This window comes from Urocampus carinirostris, chromosome 14 (genome assembly GCF_059441175.1).
Source record: "Urocampus carinirostris isolate Australia breed hairy pipefish chromosome 14, RoL_Ucar_1.0, whole genome shotgun sequence".
Classification (NCBI taxonomy): Eukaryota; Metazoa; Chordata; class Actinopteri; order Syngnathiformes; family Syngnathidae; genus Urocampus; species Urocampus carinirostris.
In genome coordinates this window covers 1,662,002-1,681,837 of record NC_142362.1, presented here as the reverse complement: position 1 = coordinate 1,681,837, position 19,836 = coordinate 1,662,002, and the positions used below count along the sequence as shown (strand labels likewise).

The 19,836-nt window shown below is 43.2% G+C and overlaps 1 protein-coding gene across 1 annotated transcript in view; it reads right to left on the bottom strand.

Annotated features, from left to right (window-relative positions):
• arhgap20 (Rho GTPase activating protein 20) overlaps window positions 1-16,133 on the bottom strand; it is an 82,639-nt gene extending 66,506 nt beyond the window's left edge. Inside the window, exon 1 of the mRNA XM_088353560.1 lies at window positions 16,009-16,133. Coding sequence (XP_088209686.1) covers window positions 16,009-16,074 — 66 coding nt within the window. The 5' untranslated portion in view covers window positions 16,075-16,133. The remainder of the gene's footprint in view (window positions 1-16,008) is intronic.
• Between the last annotated feature and the right edge of the window lie 3,703 nt (window positions 16,134-19,836).

Below are 19,836 nucleotides of genomic sequence, written 5' to 3'. Positions count from 1 at the left end.
CTTTTGTTATAGACTGATTCAGTCGCTATCTGTTACTTTTTGGAAGAAGTAACTGAAACATTTGTTGGCTTTGGAGAGGGATGGGCGCCACCAGGCGGTACTTGCCCAAGACACACCGCAGGAAACGCTGCCCCTACCATCTGTCTGCTTAAGGCAGGGGTGTCAAACTCAGGGGCCACTTGATAGAAAAAACATTCTGTTGGGGGCTGGACTATTAGATGAAAGAGAAAGAAAAAGAGAGATAAAGAAATAAGAGAAAGAGGGAGGGAAAAGGAGAGAGGGCGGGACAAGGAAAGGAAAAGAGAGAGAGGAAGAGAGCATGAGAAACAAAAGATAAAAAGTTGTGAGAGAGGGGGAAAAGAAAGGGAGAGGAAGAAAGAAATCCAAAGAGAAAGAGAAAGACAGAAGGAGAGAAAAGAGAAAAGAAAGTGCGAAGGGTAGGAAGAGAGAAAGAGAAAATAGAGAAAAGGAAAAAAGGAAGTTAGAGCAAAAGAGGTTAAAAGACACACAGAGAGAAAGAGACAAAGAGCAACAAAGGAAGATAAAAAGGGAGATACAGAGAGTGAAAGAGACAGAGTGGGAGAAAAGGAGTGGAAAAGAGAGAGAGAAAGAGAGAGAGAGCGTGAGAAACAAAATAGATAAAAAGAGAAGTCGTGAGAGAGGGGGAAAGAAATCGAAAGAGAGATAGAAAGACAGAAGGAGAGAAAAGAGAAAAGAAAGGGCGAAGAGTATGAAGAGAGAAAGAGAAAAGAGATAAAAGGAAAAAATGAAGTTAGAGCAAAAGAAGTTAAAAAGACACAGAGAGAGAAAGAGACAAAGAGCAACAAAGGAAGAGAAAAAGAGAGACACGGAAAGTGAAAGAGACAGAGAGTGGGAGGAAAGGGGTAGAAGAGAGAGAGAGAGAGAGAGAGAGAGAGAGAGAGAGAGAAATACAAGTACAGTGTCTTTGTGAGAGGCACCTGGCTTTGTCAACGCCAAGTTGACATATTTCAACCTGCAGCTCGTTTTTCTCTTGCGCTTCTCCGAGTGTTGCCTCGCGGGCTGGATTCAATCCCTTAGCGGGCCTGATTTGGCCCGCCGGCCGCCTTTTTGATACCTGTGGCTTAAGGGATCCAGCAGTGAGTAACTGTAAACAATGCCTCTTTTGAAAGCCAGGGTTCAAACCCGGACTTCAGTCACGGAAAGATGTCGGACATTTACGAGGCCGGCCTGGTTTCTCTAAAAAAAGAGGAAAATTGCAGCCATGTCCCAAATTTAGCCGCTTTCTGTCCTCTTTTGGGTGTCAAGGACTTAAGGACAGCTAAAGTTAGACGCGGGCGGCCGTCTGGAGCTCTTTGGACGGGCGGACCAAAGCGCAGGGTGCGTCCACCCTGCGGTCGGAAACGCCGCCCGGAGAGCAACGACGACGACTTTCCAGACTCCGACTTTATTTTCCGTCTCCTGCTCCGAAGGAGAAGTCCCTCGCCGGTTTTTACGGACTCATAAAGGAAAAGAAAATAAGAAAAGCCGTCACTCGGGGGTGCCTGCCGACCGATTGAGTCCGCCCTGCGAAGGCGGAGAGAAGCTCAGGAGAAAAAAAAGTCAAAATAGGAGCTGCGGTTTTAAATAAACCTCAAGCGCCACTGCCATAGCAACTGTAACTGTGTTTTCTTTCCCGTTTCTGGCTTTCTCTATGTCACTCTTTCTCTCTCTCTTTCCATTTCTATCTTTTTTTTCTCTCCTACTCCGTCTTTCTCTTACTTTTCCCTCTCTTTCTTTTCCCTCTCTTTCCTTCTTTAATTTTGTCTTTCTCTCTTTCTTTTCCCCCTATTTCTTTTTTTTATTTTGTTTTTCTCGCTTTCTTTTCCCTCCCTTTCTTTCTTTCTTTCTTTCTTTTTTCTTTCTTTCTTTCTTTTTTCTTTCTTTCTTACTTTTTTTTTCTTTCTTTCTTTCTTTTCTTTTCTTTTAGCACACTATCTAGCTAGCTATTTACATTTGTTTTGCTTAATATCTAGCTAACATTTTGGCTTTTTATCTGGCTATTTAGATGGCTATTCACTCTTTTAGCTAGCTTTCGGGCTACCTTTTTAGCTTTGTTGCTAGCAATTGTCTTATCTTTTTAGCAAGCTATCTAGCTAGCTTTTTAATTTTGTTTTGCTTAATATTTAGCTAACATTTTAGCTTTCTATTTTGCAATTTATATTGCTTGTCAATCTTTTAGCTAGCTTTTCTCTTAGCTTTTTAGAAAGTTATCTAGCTAGCTATTTACATTTGTTTTGCTTGATATCTAGCTAACGTTTTAGCTTTCTATCAGGCTATCAAGATGGCTTTTCACTCTTTTGGCTAGCTATCTGGCTACCGTTTTAGCTTTGTTGCTAGCTATTTTCTTAGCTTTTTAGAAAGTTATCTAGCTAGCTTTTTACATTTGTTTTGCTTAATATTTAGCTAACATTTTAGCTTTTTATCTGGCTATTTAGATGACTATTCACTCTTTTAGCTAGCTATCTGGCTACCGTTTTAGCTTTGTAGCTAGCTATTCTCTTAGCTTTTTTGAATATTAATCCAGCTAGCTTTTTACATTTGTTTTGCTTGATATCTAGCTAACATTTTGCCTTTTTATCCGGGTATTTAGATGGCTTTTCACTCTTTTAGCTAGCTATCCGTCTACCTTTTTAGCTTTGTTGCTAGCTTCTGTCTTAGCTTTTTAGCAAGCTATCCAGCTAGCTTTTTACATTTGTTTTGCTTGATATCTAGCTAACATTTTAGCTTTCTATTTGGCTATTTAGATTGCTTGTCAATCTTTTAGCTAGCTATTCTCTTAGCTTTTTAGAAAGTTATCTAGCTAGCTATTTACATTTGTTTTTCTTGATTTTTAGCTAACGTTTTAGCTTTCTATCAGGCTATCTAGATGGCTTTTCACTCTTTTGGCTAGCTATCTGGCTACCGTTTTAGCTTTGTTGCTAGCTATTCTCTTAGCTTTTTTGAATATTAATCCAGCTAGCTTTTTACATTTGTTTTGCTTGATATCTAGCTAACATTTTGGCTTTCTATCGGGGTATTTAGATGGCTTTTCACTCTTTTAGCTAGCTATCCGTCCACCTTTTTAGCTTTGTTGCTAGCTTCTGTCTTAGCTTTTTAGCAAGCTATCCAGCTAGCTTTTTACATTTGTTTTGCTTGATATCTAGCTAACATTTTAGCTTTCTATCTGGCTATTTAGATGGCTTTTCACTCTTTTAGCTAGTTATCTGGCTACCTTTTTAGCTTTTTTTGCTAGCTTCTGTCTTAGCTTTTTAGCAAGCTATCTTGCTAGCTTTTTACATTTGTTTTGCTTAATATATAGCTAACATTTTAGCATTCTATTTGGCTATTTAGATGGCTTTTTACTCTTTTAGCTAGCTACCCAGCTACCTTTTTAGCTTTGTTGCTAGCTATTCCTTTAGCTTTTTAGAAAGTTATCCAGCTAGCTTTTTACATTTGTTTTGCTTAATATCTAGCTAACCTTTTTTGTATTCAGACAAACGGACCGACAGACATGAGACAGAGGAGCAGACGTCTGAGCCCGGCCACTCTCCTCTCGCACACAAACACACTCTGTGACCTGAGTAATCAGATTATTGCGGCGTGCCTGCAGAGACTCGACATGCTGCTGACATGTGCTCCACGACGACGACGACCGGGACGACCGATCGGAACAACAAAATAACAATCAGCAGTAAACAATATAAAGTAAGTTTATTCAAATCAATTTAACTCACACCCTCAGACAGCTGGTCAAGTAGACATATGCCACTGCACTTCAAGTACATTATTTACGACAAATTGTTCACAACAAAATTCCATTGTAAAACAAACTATAGAATGGATCAGCATTTCTAGTCAGATAACTGGTCAAGTAGACATATGCTACTGCACTTCAAGTACATTGTTTACAACAATTTGTTCACAACAAAAGTTAATTGAGAAACAAACTATAGAATAGATCAGCCATTTTAGTCAGATAACTGGTCAAGTAGACATATGCTACTGCACTTCAAGTACATTGTTTACGACAAATTGTTCACAACAAAATTCCATTGTAAAACAAACTATAGAATGGATCAGCATTTCTAGTCAGATAACTGGTCAAGTAGACATATGCTACTGCACTTCAAGTACATTGTTTACAACAATTTGTTCACAACAAAAGTCCACTGTAAAACAAACTATAGAATAGATCAGCATATCTTGTCAGATAACTGGTCAAGTAGACATATGCCACTGCACTTCAAGTCAATCCATTATCTGCACTGCTTACCCACAGTAGGGTCGCGGGGGTGCTGGAACCCATCCCATCTCTCTTCGGGCAGTGGGCAGGGGACTCCCGGAACTGCTTGCCAGCCAATCACAGGGCACACAGAGACAGACAACTCACTCGCTCATTCCCACCTAGGGACAATTTTGACCGGCCAATCAACCTGACATGCATGTTTTTGGAATGTGGGAGGAAACCCACTGTACTTTAAGTATTTTCATAAAACAAAAGTAAAAAGTTCAACAATATATAGTGTGTTTAACAGTGTAAAATGAATCAAACTCCCACAACCCGAAACAACAGGTCAAGTAGAAATAGGCAACTGGACTCCAAATAGTTTGTTGTTAATGAAAGTCAACAGTAAAAGTATATAAAGTGACTGCCATGTTCTTAATAACATAAGAACTACATTACCCATAATGCCTGACTGTTACTGAGCATGCTGTTTATTACGTCGATATTCCAAACCACGCGACAATTGAAATTGAGAGCGGGGGAAAAGAAAGGGAGAGGAAGAGAAATCCAAAGAGAAATAGACAGACAGGAGAGAAAAAAGAAAAGAAAGCGCAACGGGTACAAAGAGAGAAAGAGAAAAGAGAGAAAAGGAAAAAAGGAAGTTAGAGCAAAATAATTTAAAAAGACACAGAGAGAGAAAGAGACAAGAGCAACAAAGAAAGAGAAAAAGAGAGACACAGAGAGTAAAAGAGACAGAGACAGAGAGTAGGAGAAAAGGGGTGGAAAAGAGAGAGAGAGAGAGAGAGAGACAGAGAGAGAGAGAGAGAGAGAGAGAGAGAGAGAGAGAGAGAGAGAGAGAGAGAGAAATAAATACAAGTACAGTGTCTTTGTTGGAGGCACCTGGCTTTGGCAACATCAAGTTGACATATTTCAACCTGCAGATTGTTTTTCTCTTGTGCTTCTCTGAGTGTTGCTCAATTGTGGGCCAGGCTGAATATCTGGCCCTGGTTCATTTTCAGCCCCCTGACTTCTTAAAAGGTTGAACACCCTTGGGGTAATGAATGATTTCATTCACGTTGCTCACCAACTCCTAGCTAAAAGTACAGACTTACAATATATGTGGATGGATACAACTGTGGCATCCACTATATGTGCCCCGTCACGTTAAGAGCGTCCATTTTGTTTGGCATCGGAGAGGTCAGGAGCCAAGAGGTCTAAGGCCCGCATTCCACCTTGGCGGGGGAGGGGAGGGGGTGTATTTTTGCGGGGTGGGGGGTCTTCAGGGGGTCTCGGCCAATTCCCAGTGAATTTTGTGTCAGATAATAAACCGAAAAGTTCAGAGGTCGCGTGGAGAAAGCTACTCATGCTGATCTCGGGATTTGGGTCGGGGGCGGACAGCGAGGGCGGGGTCACTCATATTTAGACCCAAAAAACAACACGGCTCCTTCGTTCCGACTGCGGGTGGGCCGACTTTCGGGCTCCGGGCTCATGTTTTTCTTCGGAAACCAAGAAAAAGCGAAAAGTCTTTTCCTATTGGATGAACATTTCTTCCTTTCATGTTTTGTTCAGTAAGAGCTGGTTATTGTCCTAACACTGGGCTGTCAAGCTTATTTGGGATCGGGGGTCATGTTTTCCTTCAAAAACCGAGAAAGAGCAAAAAGGCAAAAAAAAGTATTTGCCTATCAACTGAACATTTCTTCCTTTCATGTTTTGTTCAGTAAGAGCTGGTTATTGTCCTAACACTGGTATGTCAAGCTCATTTGGGCTCAGGGGTCGTTTTTTCGAAGAAAAAGCAAAAAGGCAAAAAAAAAGTCTTTGCCTATTGGCTGAACATTTTCCAACATCTTCCTACTTTCATGTTTTGTTCAGTAAGAGTTGGTTATTGACAAGCTCATTGGGCTCGGGGGTCATGTTTTTCTTCAGAAACCAAGAAAAAGCAAAAGGGCAAAAAAAAAGTCTTTGCCTATTGGCTGAACATTTTCCAACATCCTCTATCTTTCATGTTTTGTCCAGTAAGAGCTGGTTATTGTCCTAACACTGGGTTGTCAAGCTCATTGGGCTCGGGGGGTCATGTTTTCCCTCGGAAACCAAGAAAAAGCAAAAGGGAAAAGAAAAGTATTTTCCTATTGGCTGAACATTTCTTCCTTTCATGTTTTGTTCAGTAAGAGCTGGAAATGCAGGTCATTCCTCTCTTGTGCTTCTCTAGCGGGCCTTAGCAGGCCTGGTTCGGCCTCCGACACTTGTGTCCTAACTTCAAGACCTTAGTTACATGTTTTGTTAAGTTGACAATAATTAAGGTCCCAAAATATGTGTTTCTAACTTCCATGTTTTGTTCACTTTTAGCTCGTTAGCATGCATGCCTTATATTTCACGGTCTCCTCTAGTTGTGGTTCTGCCCCCGTACGGAATGTTTTCTGTGTTTTCTCCTTTCACGTTTTGTTCCGTTATCATGCCGTTGGTCTGGCGAATTCAATGGTTTCGCCAAGACGGCAATCAACGTTCGGGTAGATGTCCCACAGCCCACTGAAATTATTAAAAAAGGAAAGTTGACTGCGAGGCTGGAGATTGGAGTCCTTTTTAACTGAAATCTGAAACAATTTGCCAAGACACTGTTTCTGAGGAATATCATATCGAGAGGCACTGCATCCAAAAGCTAACTGGAAAGGAACTCTGTGAAAAGGTGAAGCGACCGGAAGCTGTTTTCATGGACCCCGGGAGTCAAACGAAAATACCACAAAGGTGAAGATAGAACAGTCCGGCACCTACGCATCGCGGTAACACGAAGCATGACGTGATCACAGAGCCTCTCCCGTGGGTCTTAAATATTTTTCATGAGTTTGCGCGTTCCACCTTCTCGAGTGTTGCTATTTCGAAAGGCGTTTGCAAAGCGTGACAGGGGCTCCGGCCCCACCTCCCTCACCCCCCTTCTCCACACGGGGTCAAGAGCAATAGGAAAACAGGCGAGGCGGCGGAGCAAAGCCGTGAAGGAGTCGTGGACGAGTGTGGCGAAATGAAAACGTCAATCAGAAAGTACAAAATCAACATTGCAGCGCCACCTACTGGTTATGCCTGCTTGACAGATGGGCACAGACGGACTGACAAAAGGAGGGTGACAGGACTGGGGTTAAATAGCAGGGCATCCGTGTTGGGCACCTTACTTTCTAGTTACTCACTACTTCTTCCAAAAAGTTAGTTACTGAATGACTCTATAGTCACAGTAACTGTCAAGAACCGGAACAGGATCAGGACCCAAACGCGTGACGTTTATGACACAAGCTTTTATTTTAGGGGGAAATGGGGAGTCATGCACGTTAGGCAGCCGGTCTGGCGTGGAAAAACAGGAAGCCAGAGACCGACCAGATCTATTTTAATTGTTCGAGTTGATATCGGACAGATGGGGGCGATACTGGACAGGACGGGACGGACAGGATTGATATTGAAACAGGATATCAAAATTAAACAGGAAAAACTAGACGGGAACGAAAACTGGAGAGAATAATAAACGGGACAAAACTAGACGGGAGCTTTTATTTTACGGGAAAGGGGGCAGTCATGCACGCTAACCCAAACGCGATCGTTGGGCGGAAGACACAAGGCAGCAGTCTGGCTTGGGGCCGACGAGATCGATACCAATAGCACGACCAGATATCGAACAGATGGGGTCGATACCGGACAGGACAGGACCGACAGGATTGGTATCAAAACAGGAAATTAAAATTAAACAGGACAAACTAGACGGGAACGAAACTGGAAACCGATATTAAACAGGACAAAATGAACAAGAACAATACCGGAGAGGAAATACCAACAGAAAACAGGACCGAGTCAAAACCCATGTCTTGCCAGGCAGAGGTTCGTTGACGGACCGACAAACGTAGAGTGAGAACACTGAATTTAAATGGAAGGAAAGCCAATCTGTCAACAAGCCGCAAATGGCACCACACGGACTAGGCCGATTGGGCGCCATGGCAACCGTGACAAAATGACTCTACTTTCACTACCTTTTTATCAATTACAATTAAGACAATACTAATTCAAACCATTTATTCACCTCATATATTTATTTTTTTACCAATTGCCTGAGCAGATATCGGACAGATGGGGTCGATACCTGACAGGACGGGACCGACAAGATTGATACCAAAACAGAAAATCAAAAATTAAACAGGACAAACTAGACGGGAACGAAACTGGAAACCGATATTAAACGGGACAAAATAAACAGGAAAAATACTGGACAGAAAATACCAATAGGAAACAGGACCGAGTCAGAACCCACTTCTTGCAGGGCAGAGGTTCATTGACAGACTGACAAACGTCGAGTGAGAACACTGAACTTAAATAGAAGGAAAGCCAATCGGCCAACAAGCCACAAATAGCGCCACAAGGGCCAGGCCGATTGGGCGCCATGGCAACCGTGACAAAATGACTACGTTTTTATCCATTTAAATTAAGACAAATCTAATTCAAATAATTTATTCACCTCATATATTTATTTTTTATTTTTTTACCAATTGACTTTCAAAGTCGATCATTGCCGTCAGTGTATGTTGTGGAAGGTTCCGACCCTTCCTTCCCTGCTTCACTTCGTTCTCCTTCCGGCGTCCCCCTTGTCCCCCCCCCCCCCTGTGAGTGTCCACGCTGAAGTCCAGGACCCAGCCCCCACCCCATACTTCTGCGGGGGGCTCAGTCGGATTATCTCCCCCTCGCCGCCCCCCCACCTAATACCTCCCGCCGCCAGACTTCCCAACATGCCCGGGAGACTGGTCCCTGAAAATCCAGGCCGACGCCTTTTTCCCGTTTAATATCGGTTTCCAGTTTCGTTCCCGTCTATTTTTGTCCTGTTTATTATTCTCTCCGGTTTTCGTTCCCGTCTAGTTTGTCCTGTTTAATTTCGGTTGACTTGAGGTCTGGACTTCGATGGAACTCCACCTCAAACGGCACATTGTTTTTTTCGCGTTTTTTTGACCCTAACTCCTACCTGCCCCGTTTTTTGCTCCCGTTTGTCTCCAACTACGACCTGTTTTGATCCCGACCACGCCTGCTCTCCCGTCCCAGCTTACAACCCATTTTTGATCCCGCCTACGTCTATTCTCTCGTCTTGGCTTACGACTCGTTTCCGATCCCGACCACGTTTTTGCTCTCCTGTCCCGGCTATCAACCTGTTTTTCTGTCCTTGACACCGCCATCGCTCGCTAAGAAAGAGAAAAGAAGGAGAGAGAGAGAGACAGTTACAGAGACGATGAGAGAGAGAGAGAGAGAGAGAGAGAAAGAGACAGTTACAGAGACGATGAGAGAGAGAGAGAGAGAGAGAGACAGTTGAAAAGAGGGAGAGACAGAGAGAGAGAGAGAGAGAAAGAAATACAGTTAGAGAGAGAGAGAGAATGAAAGAGGGAAAGACAGTTAAAGAGAGGGAGTGAAAGAGAGAGAGAGAGAGAGAGAGAGAGAGAGAGACAGTTAAAGAGAGAGAGAGAGAGAAAGAAAGAAAGACAGTTAGAGAGAGAGAGCTAGAGAGAACAAGAGAGAGAGAGAAAGAGAGAGAGAGAGAATTAAGAGAGAGAGAGAGAGAGCAAAATAAATACAGTTAAAGAGAGAGAAAGAGAGAGAATGAAAGAAGGAAAGACAGTTAAAGAGAGGGAGTGAGAGAGAGAGAGAGAGAGAAAGAGAAGGGGTAGGAAGACAGCTAGAGAGAAAGAGAGACAGTTAGAGAAAGAGAGAAAGAAAGAAAGAGGGACAGTTAGAGAGAAAAAAAGAAAGACAGTTGGAGAGAAAAAGAGACCGTTGAAGAAAGAGAGAGAGAGTGCGAGAGAATGAGAGATAGTTAGAGAAAATAAATAAGAAAGAGAAAGAAAGAGAGACAGAGAGAAAAAGATAGCAAGAAAGAAAAAGAAAGAGACTGTTGGAGAGAAAAATAAATAAAGAGAAAGAAGGGGAGAGACAGGGGAGGAAAGAGAAAATGAGAAAAAGAGAGAGAGAGAAACTGTTTTTCCGTCCCCGACACCGCCATCGCTCGCTACAAGGAAGATCCACTTCCTTATTCGCATCACAATCTAATTGTGTGAAAGCGACTTGCTTCCTGCGTCCAGCAACCGCTGCCCTTCCTCTCTCCATCTCAACAAACTTGTGAGAAACGTTACGCGATTGGGTCCTGTTTCCGTTCTGGTCCTGACCCAATCATTATCACGCAGTCTCAGAGAATACGATCACACCATCAATCTTGAAACTGGCATACGACATGACGGAGCGGTATGCCGGGAGCACGGCAACAAAGAGAAAAACCTTACGGAGAATCATCAACACAGCCTAGGCAATCATGGGCTGCTCCCTGCCCAGTCTGCTGGACATTGCCGGCTTGCGATCCGGGCTCCTTTGACCCTGCTCACTATGTCGTTCATCTGCCGTTTTCTCCGGCAGACTATACTAGTCCCTTAAAACAGACCCAGTGACAAGGGGCATCACCCCCCTAAACAAGGACAACAAGAAAACCTTTTGGAATTTTGTTGCTGCTCAATGTTTTTGCACTGATTTTCATTGCATTCTTGTTAGAACAGTCTCCAGGCCCTATCTTGTAAATATTTTTTGCCTTTTTATCCTTTCTTCTTCTGTCTTTTAAGTCATTATCACTTGTTTATCCTGGAGTTCCCCGTCTAATCTTCTAGTCAAGAATGTTCACTGTTTTGTTATCAATGACAATAAAGATAACTCATTCAAAGCCTCACCCCTAAACCTTAAACCCTAAAAACTGACGACAAACTCCAATGACATCTACAAACAAAATCACCTAAAGCTAACTAGCTAACTAGCTACCATTCTTTTATTCCTACAATATCTAGTTGATGTATGTCTATACTGTGTCCAGAGCTCCCCAAAATTCAGATGTTGTCCCGAGTAGCATTTAAGAACATTACTTTTAGTTAAAAAGTTGTTCTTATAAAATGTTATCACTTTAAAACAGAAATTGTCACGGTTGCCATGGCGCCCAATTGGCCCCGCCCGTGTGGCACCAGCTGCGGCTCGTTGACAGATTGGCTTTCCTGCTATTTGAACCCAGTCCTGTCACTCTCCTTTTGTCAGTCCGTCTGTGAACCCTTTGTGTTGCAAGGCAGGCCTTTTTCGACCCCTGATTCCCGCCTGTCCCGTTTTTGCTCCCGTTTGTCTTTTTTTTTTACGACCTGTTTCTGACACCGACAACATTTTTGCTCTCCTGTCCCCCTATTGACCTGTTTTTCTGTCCTTGACACGGGTTCTGATCATCTCCCTGAACTCAGTCCTGTCAATCCCCTGTTGTCAGTCCATCTATGAACCTCTGTTTTGCAAGGCAAGCCTTTTTCGACCTCTGATTCCTGCCTGTCCCGTTTTTGCTCCCGTTTGTCTTTTTTTTTTTACGACCTGTTTCTGACACCGACAACATTTTTGCTCTCCTGTCCAGGCTATTGACCTGTTTTTCTGTCCTTGACACAGGTTCTGATCATCTCCCTGAACTCAGTCCTGTCAATGCCCTGTTGTCAGTCTGTCTGTAAACCTATGTTTTGCAAGGCAAGCCTTTTTCAACCTCTGATTCCTGCCTGTCCCGTTTTTGCTCCCGTTTGTCTTTTTTTTTACGACCCGTTTCTGACACCGACAACATTTTTGCTCTCCTGACCTGTTTTTCCGTCCTTGACACGGGTTCTGATCATCTCCTTGAACTCAGTCCTGTCAATCACCTGTTGTCAGTCCGTCTGCGAATCTCTGTGTATGCTAGACGAGTCTTTTTCGACCCTGAATCCCGTCATTCCCGTTTTTGCTCCCGTTTGTCTCCGGCTTTGACCCATTTTGATCCCAACTACGTCTGCTCTCCGTCTTGACTTACGACCCCTTTTTTGTTCCCATCTACGTCTACTCTCCCGTTCTGGCTCACGACTCCTTTCCGACCCTGACCACGCCTGGCTCTCTCAGTCCCGGCTATCGACCAGTTTTCCGCCCCTGACACCGCCATCGCTCGCTACGGAAGATCCACCTCCGTGTCCGGATCACAATTCCTCTCTCTTTCGATAAAACTTTTGGTAAACGTCGTGCAAGTGGGTCCTGTTTCCGTTCTGGTCCTGACGGAAATGAACGGCATAGAAGCGATCATTAACAAGATTTTTCTACAATTTTGGTATGAATTGTACTGTTTAATACGTAAAGATCAGATTTTGTTAAAATCGACACTTTGTGACCAGAATATTCTGTGAGTAAAACCTTCGAAAGAACCGCCTTTGTTTCCATAAACTACTTTCCTGCTAACTGGAAGAAAAATTTGATGGTCATCCTGGAAGGGGGATTAGTTCACGTGCACCCCCTTCACAAGGTTCTTTCATTTTCCACATGTTGGGGTTTTTGAGTTTTCCCTTGCCCTCGTGTAGGTTTTAGATCAGGGGATGGTGTCATAATAGTCTGTAGTTTGCATAGTTTGTGGTCTGTGCAGCCCTTTGAGACTCTTTGTGATTAAGGGCCACAAATAAACAAACAAATAAACTTGACTTGACTCATCAAAAATGATGCGTTTCTATACATGATGTACGGCCTGTATGAATCCACCCTATGTCAAGAATTGGAACAAAGTAAGGACCCAAACGCGTGACGTTTCTCACACAAGCTTTTATTTTACGGGAAATGGGGAGTCATCCACGTTAGGCAGCAGTCTGGTGTGGAATGATGGGAAGCCAGAGGCAGACGAGATCGATACAAATTGCCCGAGTTGATATCGGACAGCTGGGGTTGATATTGGACAGGATGGGACCGACAGGATTGATATTGAAACAGGATATCGAAATCAAACAGGACAAACTAGACAGGAACAAAAACTGGAGAGAATAATAAACATGACAAAACTAGACGGGAAAGAAACTGGAAACTGATATTAAACAGGACAAAATGAACAGGAACAATACCGGAAATACCAACAGGAGACAGGATTGAGTCATAACCCACGTCTATCTATCTATCTATCTATCTATCTATCTATCTATCTATCTATCTATCTATCTATCTATCTATCTATCTAGATCTAACTAAAGATCTATCTATCTAGATCTAACTAAAGATCTATCTATCTAGATCTAACTAAAGATCTATCTATCTAGATCTAACTAAAGATATATCTATCTAGATCTAACTAAAGATCTATCTATCTAGATCTAACTAAAGATATATCTATCTAGATCTATCTATCTATCTAGATCTAACTAAAGATCTATCTATCTAGATCTAACTAAAGATCTATCTATCTATCTATCTCTATCTATCTATCTAGATCTAACTAAAGATCTATCTATCTATCTATCTATCTATCTATCTATCTATCTAGATCTAACTAAAGATCTATCTATCTAGATCTAACTAAAGATCTATCTATCTAGATCTAACTAAAGATCTATCCATCTATCTATCTATCTATCTATTTAGATCTAACTAAAGATCTATCTATCTAGATCTAACTAAAGATCTATCTATTTAGATCTAACTAAAGATCTATATATCTATCTATCTATCTATCTATCTATCTATCTATCTAGATCTAACTAAAGATCTATCTATCTAGATCTAACTAAAGATCTATCCATCTATCTATCTATCTATCTATTTAGATCTAACTAAAGATCTATCTATCTAGATCTAACTAAAGATCTATCTATTTAAATCTAACTAAAGATCTATCCATCTATCTATCTATCTATCTATCTATCTATCTATCTATCTATCTTTTTATCTATCTATCTATCTATCTATCTATCTATCTATCTATCTATCTATCTATCTATCTATCTATCTATCTATCTATCTATCTATCTATCTATCTATCTATCTATCTATCTATCTATCTATCTATCTATCTATCTATCTATCTATCTATCTAGCTATCTCTTTGAATATTAATAAACTCTCAAGGCCAGACCCCATAGCTACCCCACAACTATCAAGATCATTCCTCTCAAAAGCCGTCAACGATGGAACTTGAAGGTATCGGGGTCAGAATCCCGATCCCGTTTCAGTCCCGTTTCGGACGAGCGGGGAACTGTCCCGTTTCCTTATCTTCCCGAGTGTCGAGGGAAAATGCGTCAGGAGGGTCAAGGAGGCCGTCCCGCTCCAATATGAAACGGTGATTATACGAAGCTCGGGGATTTCTCATTAAACGTTCCGGGAGGCTTGTGGTGTGTCATTACCTCTCCCGAGTCATAACAGATCAGACGTCAAAACCGAGATCCAAATTAAACAGGACAAACTAGACGGGAACGAAACTGGAAACCGATATTAAACAACGGGATGGACAGGATTGATATCAAAACAGTTTTGATATCAAAACAGGATATCGAAAATAAACAGGACAAACTACACGGGAACGAAACTGGAAACCGATATTAAACAACGGGACAGACAGGAAGGATATCAAAACAGGATATCGAAAAAAAACAGGACAAACTAGACGGGAACGAAACTGGAAACCAATATTAAACAACGGGACGGACAGGATTGATATCAAAACAGGATATCGAAAATAAACAGGACAAACTAGACGGGAACGAAACTGGTAACCGATATTAAACAACGGGACAGACAAGATTGATATTAAAAAAGGATTGATATCAAAACAGGATATCGAAATTAAACAGGACAAACTAGACGGGAACGGAACTGGAAACCAATATTAAACAACGGGACAGACAGGGTTGATATCAAAACAGGATATCGAAATTACACAGGACAAATTAGACAAGAACGAGACTGGATACCAATATTAAACAACGGGACAGACAGGGTTGATATCAAAACAGTATATCGAAATTAAACAGGACAAACTAGACGGGAACGAAACTGGAAACCGATATTAAACAAAGGGACGGACAAGATTGATATCAAAACAGGATTGATATCAAAACAGGATATCGAAAATAAACAGGACAAACTAGATGGGAACAAAACTGGAAACCGATATTAAACAACGGGACACACAGGATTGATATCAAATCAGGATATCGAATATCAACAGGACAAACTAGACGAGAACGAAACTGGTAACCGATATTAAACAACGGGACGGACGGGATTGATTTCAAAACAAGATATTGAAATTAAATAGGAAAGACTAGACGGGAACGAAACTGGTAACCGATAAGGTTTTTGAGTTTTCCCTTGCCCTCATGTAGGTTTTAGATCAGGGGATGGTGTCATAATAGTCTGTGGTTTGCAATAGTCTGTGGTCTGTGCAGCCCTTTGAGACTCTTTGTGATTAAGGGCCAAACAAATAAACATGACTCGACTTGAGGTTTTTGAGTTTTTCCTTACCTTCATGTAGGTTTTAGATCAGGGGATGCTGTCATAATAGTCTTTGGTCTGTGCAGCCCTTTGAGACTCTTTGTGATTAAGGCCCAAACAAATAAACATGACTTGATGTAGGTCCTTGGTAGGGTTTCTTTTATATGATTAAAAAAAAAATCAGACCCTTTAGCCATGAAATTCTGTTAACCGTTCTCGGAAATGTACAAAAAAGTCCATTATTTGTGTCTCAGAGCAGACCACTTAAGACGGTTTCAAGGGTTCTTTCATTCGACCACAAATACTGGTCACATGAAACGGAGAGTTGCGAAAATCTGGAAGTTTTCTCGTGTGGGCAGAGTGTGGCAACGAAATCCCGTGCCAGAAATCGGCAAGTCGGGACTCATTAACACCAAACTTCACGCGTGGAACCTTTGTTCCCGTGTTCCTGACGTTCCTGAAATCCATCACCTCCCACATCTGACCTGTCCCCGTCCCCCGTCACTCACCCTGGCGCTTGGAAACTCCACGCAGCTTCCCGCCCGGCCCCTGGCCATCTCCGCCAGATCATCCATGGCGCCCCGAGGAGTTATAAACCAGCCGGGGTCCAGCTCCTGGATGGTCCTCTCAGGTGTAGAAGAACCTGAAGCTGCATAGATCCATTGAGGTAAAAACTGGAATTGACACAGCCGTGCCGACTGTTTTCCCTTTGCCGCCCACTGCCCGTCTGACGAGTCGGGTTTTCGTTCCCGTCGGGTCCTGCCCACCCCCCTCCTCCTCCGGGTCAGCCCACACCCAGACCGGCCTGCCTGGTGGTCCTATTGGCTGGTCAGGTGGAAAGGGGGGCGCTATTGGGGGTTGGAGTAAGGCTCCAACAAAGAGGGGGGGCTTGGCTGGCAGATCAAGATGCTCATTTCATGGGGGTGGGAGGGTTTAATGGAATTGACGGGAGAGAAAATTGGATGTCTTGTGTGTCAAAGACCTGCTGCTACGGAGGTTCTTATTTCGCGGACGCGGGGAATCGGGCGTCGGGGCAGCAGTAACTGGATTGCCAGGGGTTGGGGTCTTGGTCGGGAAAGGAGGAAAGGGTTCAGTACACCGGAAACAAACAAAGCTATGACAAAAAGGTGGCAAAAAAGGCAATGAACAGAAAAGGGATGGACCCATGTGGGGGAGGCTGTCACGGTTGCCCAATTGGCCCGCCAGTTCGTCTCATTAACAGATTGGCTTTCCGTCTTTTTAAGCTCAGTGCGCTCTCTCTTACTTTGTCAGTCCGTCAACGAACCTCTGCCCCGCAAGACGTGGGTTCTGACTCGGTCCTGTTTCGTCTTGGTATTTCCTGTTCCCGTTTTTTTTGTCCTGTTTAATATCGTTTCCAGTTTCATTCCCGTTTATTTCGTCCCGTTTATTATTCCCTCCAGTTTTCCTTCCCGGCTTGTTTGTCCTTTTTGTTTTCGATATGCTGTTTCTTTATCTATCCTGTTTATCTGTCCGGTCCTGTTCGGTATCAACCCCATCTGTCTGATATCAACTCGCGCAATCTGTATCGATCTCGTCAGCCTCTGGCTTCCTGTCATTCCACGCCAGCCTCTGGCTTCCTGTCATTCCACGCCAGCCTGCTGCCTAACGTGCATTTCCCTGTAAGATAAAAGGCTTTTGTGAGAACGTCACGCGTTTGGGTCCTGATCCTGTTCTGGTCCCTGACAGAGGCAGGGACTGGAAACAATGATGGTATTTATTGACAGACCCTGGACCAAGGTAACAACTGAACAAGAGGGCACAAAAGAAATGAAATGTCCCAAGACAAAACCTGACAAAGTCCAAATAAAAAATAAGGACTGAAACTGGAAATGGAAAACAGGAAAAGGAAACAAGGACAAAGAAACCTAGCGGGGTAGTGGAATGAAATCACTCAATGACCCAACAGTCTATAGTGTTCGGGTCTCCTTTTAAAAGAGGCAGGATGATTGGGTGTGGAATAAGTGACCACACCTATGCCCAGTTCAAGCTCTGGATGGGGCCCTCTGGTGGTAGGAGGTATGTCAGACTCTAACAAAAATATAAATAAAAGATAGTTATTGGAAAATTAACCAAACTTTGAATTTCTCATCCAACGCTTTTAACCAAGTAATAATGTTCTTTCATTACAAAAAAACGTTGCCTATTTTTTTTTCCATTGTTCATTAAAGTGTTTAAATTTCGACGATGCTGTTTCCTCAACTAATCTTAGTTTCAAGATTACTAATTAGACTTACCTGTGCCCGCTCCTTTGGCGCCAAGTGCCTCAGACTCTATTTGGCTCTCTGTCCCCTTTTGTCAGTCCGTCTGCGAACCTCAGTTTACTCTAGGCAAGCCTTTTTCGACGCTGACTACCATCTGTTTTTGCTCCTGTCTGTCCCCCAGGACAAAATAAACAGGAACAATACCGGACAGGAAATACCAACAGGAAACAGGACTGAGTCAAAACCTACGCAGAGGTTCCTTGACGGACTGACAAAGGGTGAGTGAGAGCACTGAGCTTAAATAGACGGAAAGCCAATCTGTTAACCAGCCGCAGCTGGCGCCACACGGGCGGGGCCAATTGGGCGTCATGGCAACCGTGACAATATTAGGTCCCTGTTTTAAAAAATATTTGATATTTAATTATGAAGTATCGCTGTGCTTGTTTTTGGTTGAGTATTTTTTTTTAGTATATCTGAAATTGGAATTTTGTTGAAGTTGTGTAGTCTTATTGTAGTATTACTGTAGTTTTTTTTTCATAGTAGGGGTAGTGGAGAGCGATGGGCGCCACCGGGCTGTACTTGCCCAAGACACACCACAGGAAATGGTGGAGAGAGGAGGAAGTGGTATATCCGTGGCGAGCGATGACGGTGTCGGGAACGGAAAAAAACGGGTCAGTAGCTGGGATAGAAAAGCAAAAACGTGATCGCAGGCAAGTTGAAAGCCAGGAGAGGAGAGTAGACGTGGTCAAGGTTAAAAAACGGGTCGTAAGACGGGACGGGAGAACAGACGTGGTCGAGATCAAAACAGGTCGTAAATCGGGACGGGAGAGCAGACGTGGTCGATATCAAACAGATCGTAGCGGGAGAACAAACAGGAGCAAAAACACAGGACAGGCAAAAAAGGGCTTGCCGTGTAAAAACAGAGATTCGGAGACGGACCGACAAAAGGGGACTGACAGGACAGAGTTTAAATACTGACAGGGAGCCAATCGGTCAACAAGCTGCAGCTGGCGCCGCGCAGGCGGGGCCAATTGGGCGCCATGGCAACCGTGACACCGACGACCCTTTTTCATTGTTTTTCATATTTAGGCATTTAACCAATCACGTTTAAGCCATTACAGAAATCTACCCAGAGGCCTTCACAATGAGTTCTGAAGGCTCTGAGGCAGAAAACAAGTGACAATCAAGCTGTTCGTTTAGCCAATCAGATTCTGAGTTGGCTAGCCAGCACCCACGAGCGAGCCTTGGGAAGTGGTATATCTGTGGCGAGCGATGGCGGTGTCGGAAACGGAAAAAAACGGGTCAGAAGAGCAAAAACGTGATCGGGATTGAAAGCAAGTCGAAAACCAGGAGAGGAGAGTAGACGTGGTCGAGATCAAAAAACGGGTCGTTATACGGAACGATAGAACAGATGTGATCGAGATCAAAACAGGTCGCAATTCGGGACGGGAGAGCAGACGTGGTCGATATCAAACAGATCGTAACGGGAGAACAAACGGGGGCAAAAACACAGGACAGGCGAAAACGGGCCTGCCGTGTGAAAACAGAGATTCGGAGACGGACCGACAAAAGGGGACTGACAGTACAGAGTTTAAATACTGACAGGGAGCCAATCCGTCAACAAGATGCAGCTGGCGCCACACAGGCGGGGCCAATTGGGCGCCATGGCAACCGTGACACACGGGCGGGGCCGATTGGGCGGCATGGCAACCGTGACAGTCTTTGCATATATGTAGATATATAGATAGATCTATCTGTCTATCCATCTAATTACATATGAGTTAAAGGCTCTCGGGGCCCCCTAGTGGTCATAGGGCTCTGTGCGTCATGCAAGATAGTGAAGCTGGAAATTTTCCAGCAATATTCGTCATTTCGAGCAAAGCCAGTCAGCAGACGACGCTTTCCCTTTCGCCGGAATGCTTATTTTGCGTCACGCGTTCCCGTTTGTGGGTCAAAGTCTGTTGGTAATGAATCTTAAAGAGGGAGTTAATGTCCTCCTAAGTGTCTTCCACTCCAGGAATCCAAACAAAGTCGCCTCTTAAGAGATTGTTATTATTCCCCGTCAGAGTTACTCTCGCCGAAGTCCCGTCAAATCCAACTGGAGATGACGTTTGG